This window comes from Branchiostoma floridae, chromosome 5 (assembly GCF_000003815.2).
Source record: "Branchiostoma floridae strain S238N-H82 chromosome 5, Bfl_VNyyK, whole genome shotgun sequence".
Classification (NCBI taxonomy): domain Eukaryota; kingdom Metazoa; phylum Chordata; class Leptocardii; order Amphioxiformes; family Branchiostomatidae; genus Branchiostoma; species Branchiostoma floridae.
The window spans coordinates 16,358,261-16,365,702 of NC_049983.1; the positions used below are offsets into that span (position 1 = coordinate 16,358,261).

The 7,442-nt window shown below is 42.1% G+C and overlaps 1 protein-coding gene across 4 annotated transcripts; it reads left to right on the forward strand.

The window, feature by feature from the left end:
* Positions 1–1,437: 1,437 nt before the first annotated feature.
* On the forward strand, positions 1,438–5,735 carry LOC118416918. Of its 4 annotated transcripts, none has more exons than XM_035822214.1 (3): positions 1,438–1,619; positions 3,498–3,932; positions 4,412–5,735. In XM_035822214.1, exons 1-2 carry the CDS (start codon positions 1,575–1,577, stop codon positions 3,930–3,932), a joined length of 480 nt encoding a protein of 159 aa, XP_035678107.1. In that variant the 5' UTR covers positions 1,438–1,574; the 3' UTR covers positions 4,412–5,735. The 4 variants fall into 4 exon arrangements, with proteins under 4 accessions (XP_035678107.1, XP_035678106.1, XP_035678105.1 ...); XM_035822213.1 differs by having other exon boundaries at positions 4,641–5,735; XM_035822212.1 differs by having other exon boundaries at positions 3,498–3,914.
* The last annotated feature ends 1,707 nt before the right edge of the window (positions 5,736–7,442 follow it).

Consider the following 7,442-nt stretch of genomic DNA (forward strand, 5'->3'; position numbering starts at 1 on the left):
GACAGTGCTACAAAATGTGCCAGATGGTAGACTAGAAATCTTACATTGGGAGGATGATTGTTAGATGTCAGACAGGAAGTCGGACATTAATATGAAAAATGTCAGGTGTTAGATTAAAAATGTGACATGGCGTAAGGACAATTGTCAGATGTTAGATTGAAAACCTGACATGGTGTAAGGGCCAATGTCAGATCTTAGATAAAAAAACTGACACCGGTTGTAAGGACCATTGTCAGATGTTACTAGATTTAAAACATGCATAGTAGGGCAGATGACAAAATTAGTTCTTCGCATTGTCATATGTCACATATTCACATCATTACGGTAGCACTGTCAGATGCGTCAATTGTATGTTGTCAGTTTGAGAATCATAGACATACGTCGTGGGGCATCATTTTCCCCAGCAATTCGTCAATTGTATGTTGTCAGTTTGAGAATTATAGACATACGTCGTGGGGCATCATTTTCCCCAGGGATTCGTCAATTGTATGTTGTCAGTTTGAGAATCATAGACATACGTCGTGGGGCATCATTTTTCCCAGCGATTCGTCAATTATTGTATGTTGTCAGTTTGAGAATCATAGACATAACGTTTATACGTCGTGGGGCATCATTTTCCCCAGCAATTCGTCAATTGTATGTTGTCAGTTTGAGAATCATAGACATACGTCGTGGGGCATCATTTTTCCCAGCGATTCGTCAATTATTGTATGTTGTCAGTTTGAGAATCATAGACATAACGTTTATACGTCGTGGGGCATCATTTTTCCCAGCGATTCGTCAATTGTATGTTGTCAGTTTGAGAATCATTGCGTCGTGGGGCATCATTTTTCCCAGCAATTCGTCAATTGTATGTTGTCAGTTTGAGAATTATAGACATACGTCGTGGGGCACGATCGCTGTCCTGGGCTTCCTCGCGTGCCGGGATTGGGCAACTCACGTGCAACGTCGCAACGTCAGGTCATATTCCAATTTCGTGGTCGTGAAATCGGGCGTTTGCTCATTTGCATTTTCGTGACGAGACAAATGCGACTGTACCCAAAATGCAAATTAGATCTAAACTGTACCGAAAATGCAAATTTGATATCGAAGAATCTTTTAGAAACCTGGAGAATCATCAAGAATCATTAGGGATTTTCATAATTCTACAGGTTTGAATCATTATCTAGACATAATATAATCTAAATGATATGCAATTTGGTACATTTCCAGAAATTTGGGCAAGACGATCTCGTCCCCATTTATACAAGACCACATAACCAGTTACCCGCCATTCCGGGTTAACAGCATAATACGGATATCTATGTGTAGGATTAGATTATAAAAACAACAAATATTATTTGTGCATATAATTTATTAGTATTTAACCTGAAAATTACTACTTTTTACCCTTAATAGACTTTTAGATACACATTATCATGCTTACTTTTGAACATCTATGGGGTCGTTGCTGAGTGGATTAGGTCAGAGGTTAGCGTCTGCAGCATGATGGCGGTCTAGACAAATTTTCTCTCTCAACAACAACGGAAAAAACCCACCGCTCACCCGCAAAATCATCACGTTATCTCTCCAAAATGGCAGCGTACCATTGCTGGAACAATACAACACCTGTGGATCAGGTAGGTTACGGTGAAAATCGTTGTTCCTCCGGAAAAATCCTTGTTCCGTTTTGTAGAAACCAGTGGTCTTTTTGTTTCACTTTTCATACTAGCCGCGCGCGGCACGCACACTCACAGGTGTTTGTTGTGGTGTGAATGAAAATCCACCATGAAAACAGATCCAGACAGTCAGATTCTGCTGCTATCCTTTCAAAAGTGTCGTAGGTAAGGATAAACTGTGGCGTTGCAGCGTTTGTTTTTGTCTACATTTAGGTTTTTATCGTTAGGGAAGTGTTGACTTGCGCTAGAAAATGTGCCCACGCCGCGGTATCAGATTCCAAACAGCCATGCCTCCTGGCGGCTGTCTCTAAATATGCAAGTGGGCCAAGGCTAACGCGTGTTTGATTCGTCCTGGAATTTTGGACAAATCGTTACAGATTGTGTTATCTGTGTCACTGCTTGGTGGGGGAGGAAACTGAGCTATGTAATAAACCGCGAGCTCTTTTAATTATTCATGAATGTCTCATGGCCTCCAAGCACGCAGAAGTCAGTTGACAAAAATTGTTTTGACTGCTATAAAGGGCGGTTCCTAAGTTCTATGATTTATTACCGTGTCAATGCTGAGTTGAAGGCATGGCTCTTTATAGGGCTTCTTTGAAAACAAAGTCTCTTTGACAAAACTGAGTGATGGTATTTCCAACTTTTGCTGTCTGTTAACAATGATCAACAATGGGTGAAAACTAAAAATGCTGTCTGAAATGTAACTTGGCTAAAGCCAGTGAATAATATTCAACCCAAGCATAAAAAGTTTGCCATTAACATCATAATAAAATGCTTTCACTGGAAGAAATCTTGGCCAGTAAATTTGTCACATTTGCTTGTCGAACACAAAAGAAGCCTTTACAGGTGCCATCTGCTGTGTGATTACTATTTGCATAACAATAGGAAGCCTCCCAGCTGGAAGTGATTCTGTTGTTGTTTAACCTGGTGGCCGTTACTGTCTCCTCGTTGACACACAAGGTGTGTATTGGGACAGAATTAATTCCACGTAACTGAAAGACAAATTCAAAAATGTGCATTGCTACCATTTTGATTTAGAATTTTAATGGGTATATGGCAATGTTAAACAATGTGGGAAGAAAAGCATACATTGTAAAAAAAAGGTGATTATTGATATGCAGCATTCGTTAGAAAAACGGCAGTTACAGATACATGTAATTATTAGCCTCAGGGGATACCGGGGTACCTTGCTTCAAAACAACGTTTCAGAAGTTGTTGGTTAGTCCCTCCACCACATTGCTGAATTGTTTTACTGTCAAAACCTGAAAAACATAGTAAGGCAGATGTCAGATACAATGTAAATGTTTTGGCATTGCTTGCATATTATAGAATATAATTTTATGAGGAAGAGTCAGTTAAGTCTGGACCCAACTCCTTTTGGGGCTGACATATCAGGTGAAATTGCACAAATAAAGATTTGCCAGAGGGATCAGCTAATGGTCATTGTGGCGCCTAGACTAGAGTCTGTGGAAACGTTGCACTTAAAGTAAAAGATCAACATGATGAAAGAATAGTTTGCAGTGTAGCACTTGGTGTCTAAAAAGCTAGTATAAGTATAAATCATCTGACTCACAACTGGAATTTCTGGAAAGCATGCTATAATACTGTAACTCATAAAACTTTTGCGATTTCATTTTGCGGGAGCAGAAAAACAAGCTTTCTGTAGTGTTTTAAGGAAGGGAGACATATTCTCAGTGGCATGGAATCAGCTTATCAGCTAGCAATGTCCAACAATGTTCTCTTTGTTGTTGCCTGCAACAAAACAGCCTTGGTAGAAAATGTACCCAATGTGAAGTTTGCCTTCACCGCTAATTAGCAGTGTTGATGTGTTTGGAACAGGTGCAAGGGTGCAAGCGCCAGCACGAGTATGCCTTCTCCGTCCAAGAAGACGTAGACCTGGAGTCCGTCAACCCCAAGCGAGCCTGCCAGGGTCTCCTGTCCCTGTTTGACCCGGATGACACATCCATGGAAACAGACATGCAACCAGTGACGTGGGACAATCAGCCAGACAACCAACCACTCAACCAAACAAACGTAGACTCTAGTAACCCCACGCCTCTGGACGCCAACCAGAATGGTGCTATCACTCCTGATCAGGATGTTGCAGTAGAGATGGAGGAAGGCCCCACCCCGAAACAAACGCCGCCCCACCGCTTCTTCGTGTCCGGTAACTCCTATCTGTCACCTGTGCTGCAGCCAACCACTCCGCAGCAGGCCTGCGGACCTTCCATCGGCGAGATGACCCATCCCTGCAAGGTACCGCACTTCTTCTAGGTACTGAACCCGTCTGTGATTACTAATATGATTCTGGAGGGTGTTGGGCCGCTTGTGTATAAAACTTGTTGCATGATCATAGTTGTGGTAGATGTTCAATAGTTCATATAGTTGGGCATACCATGTTGTTCAAAACCAGTTTACAGTGGATATGCAAGATGACCCTGTTATCAGTTTATCCATAGCATATACATTTGTGACAGTGCATGTTACATTGTTAGTTTTTTGCCCAGGTATACAAATACAATTTTGTTGTGGTCAAAGTCAAACTTAGTTTGCCTGCTAAAGCTACTTTTTAACACTTCTAATTCTGTACGAGGCAAATAGCTTCTTAGACCAATTCCTGACCCTTTTTTAGCTAATGCCAATTATTAGAATTGTGGCCTTGCTTCATCATGTAAAAGATGTTTAGGAGAGCATGCTGTGAGACTTACTCCACTGCGCTTGTAACTGATAAGGCGTCCGTGTTTCCTCGACAGACTGCGCCTGCTCCCCAAACCTTCGTCGGCCAGGGCTTCCTCCCGCTCCCGTACCACAGCTCCACATGTGTGCGTTGTCTGTCCGGGTCCGCTGGCCACATCAACCACCTTGACCTTTACCACTGAGGTGACCTCCAGCACGACCCCCGACCTTTGCCACCTTGAATGACCCTTGACCTGTATCACTCAACTAACATGACTATTGCACCAATCTTTTTCTTCAATTTAGATGTCGCCTCTTCCTCATATCCATGGCTACCTGAACCGCAGCCCGACCTACAACTCGCGCTGTCTACGCTGCACGGCTGGGGAGGGCGGACACTTTAACCATATAGACGTGTACCCCTGGGAGCCATACTAATGATGGACATATGTAATATTTACATAGCTGTATGTCAAGATTTATCTTTCACATATCCACTCCGATTTGTGTTGTTAAATTTGGAAGGTACTGTACAAATGTATGTAAGGGTGCAGAATTAGACTGCAGGAAAAGTGATTGGTGGATTAATCTTGGGGCTACGGTCTTCTCAATCGTTGCACTATATTTAGAGATTGGGTGATATTTGCATTGCAGGTCCCCAAGCCCTTTAAAATGTGATGGAGTAGATCTCCTCTGCAACCTTTTGGCAATCAACAAATATGACCAAAGCTCTTTAGCGCTGTGACATGGGCTTCAGAAGAGAATGTAGAAGCATTGTGAAAGGCTACTGCTAGTGTCACATAACCTTGCCAAACCATCTCAGCTGTAGTTTCCCAAAACAGTTTCCCAAATCTTGTTGCCCATTGTAGTCACACCACAGTTTGGTCTAAACTCTGTCAATCTGGAGTCCAAAATTTGTAAGTGTTGGATATCATAAAGCATTGCTGGCTGACACTGACAGAGGCTTGGTGGCCTAGTGTTGGCCTAATGCCAATAGTAAACTGAGCGTGGGCCATTGGGACAAGTTTGGTCTCTCCCACTGCCAAATGGCAGTTGAAACCTTGCCAGGATTGTACTTAACTATCACTTGTGTGTGTTTCAACCATTTCTATATACAGAACATCTGTATTTTTAAGTGAGGAATGTCATACAGAAAAATGCTTTTTGCTGAACGTGTTTCTCTGCCCACCTTTTGTACATTTTTTACTTTGGGTACTGAAAAGTATTTTGTTAGATCCAGGTGACTGTCTTTTATATAGTTATCACACTTGATGTATTTATATTATTATTGTTACCACTGACAATAGACCTACCCATTACACACTTGTTAGGGTTAACCCAGGGAAATCCACTGGAGAAATTGAAGAAAAAACAGTTGTCACCTTTTCTAGAAGTTTCCCTTAATCTAAGGGCACAACCCGCTGTACGTGTAATTTGTCCGTACTTTTTTTAGGGAGGCCACGTCCGCCATGTATTTCTGAAAACATTCAGGCTGTATAGGGCACGTGCGTCGCCCGTACCAGCACGTACGGGGGGCGAATCCGCAGCCCAATGGCACACACGTTTTGCCTGCACGTTAGGTTCTATGGCGTGTCTGTGTGCTCCAAAATCCGTCGGATTCCCTACGACTTTATACAGAGGCGGTACTTACCACTTACGGATCCCAAAAGGTTACCCACGTTTTGGCACGTACATTGTAGACAGCACGTATTTGCACGTACGGTGGATTGTGCCCTTAGCTTTAATCGACTCTGCCGTGTGTCTCACTCCTAACTCAAGGATTTTGATACTGCAAAACCAGTGAAACAACCAGAGGGGCGAGTAAGAACAGAAAGAAACAACACCCCGACTCCCGGGATTCGAACCCGCGCCGAACCCGGGCAGCCGGATCACAAATCGAACGTGCAAACCGTTCGGCCAAATGGCTTAAGCCGTTAGGCGTCTTCGGTTTAGCAGTCCTTGAACACCACTGTTACACTACTCCCCCTTTTCTTTTTTCAAGATTCGTCCTCGAATCTCCGAGATCGACATCCCTGTGTGGCACATACTAGCCTGTTGCTCACAGGGCCGGCGTGGGAACCAGTGAAACAACCTCAACCGGAATGCCTTTAGCCTGCCCTAAGATCACAACTGATGAAATATCGACACTCACAAACTGGTTCCTCATTGCCTTGTGGCCGTGAAATACAAGTTCATTTACACATATATGTAGAACAATACATATAAAAGAGAGAAGCTGATCACAATCATTTATGAGGTAGGTCCAAAAAGGTCCATGAGGTAACCACAATGATTATCATATCCAGTCGTATTATCTATTCAGTGTGAGATTGCATATTTTGTACAAGAACCATATTCAGGAACTTTTTTGACTGTTACAAGCCTTCATGAACCTATGTCAAGTGTTACAACTACATTTGAATCATTGGCCAGTACTACGTCTAGCTGTAGACCAATGGCCAGTAAAACGTATCCAAAATACCAGGGAATTTCAGACATGTCATTTTGAGATGAATATAGAAAAACTAGAGTACACCTTTGATGAATTTGTTTTATGAAACAAATACTATTTTTGATTCACCTACTTTTAGCTTATGTAATTAGAAAGCCCAACTTTTTAGGCAACAAGAGTTTACAACTGTCACTGAGTATGGTGCCATGGGTTTATAACAACTTATGTACAAATGCCGTAGTCACATGTTTTTGTTCATATTGAGGTTCAACTATCATTGAAGCTGTTGTAGCCTTCGTACTTAACTATTAGGAAAGCATGGAAGCATTACATGGCAATAAGTTTCATGTACTTATGGGATACAACCAGGAATGGTGTGTAGTGCATATCACTGTCAATCTATTATGTAGGGTCATCAGTGACCAGCGTTGTACAGTAAGTGTCAGAAGTTGTTGGTTGTTTTTGGCACCTAGTAAGGAGCTTTGTTAAGTGCTATTTTTCAGTATCTAGTGGGGCCCATTATATGGAAGTCTCTGGTGCTGGCCTTTATAGTGAAGCATTTATTTTACATTTATATGCTTACTTTTGTGTAGACCAGAGTTTGTACTTTATAATTATATTTTTAGGTAGTCTTGTAGAAAATATAGAAAGTGTGT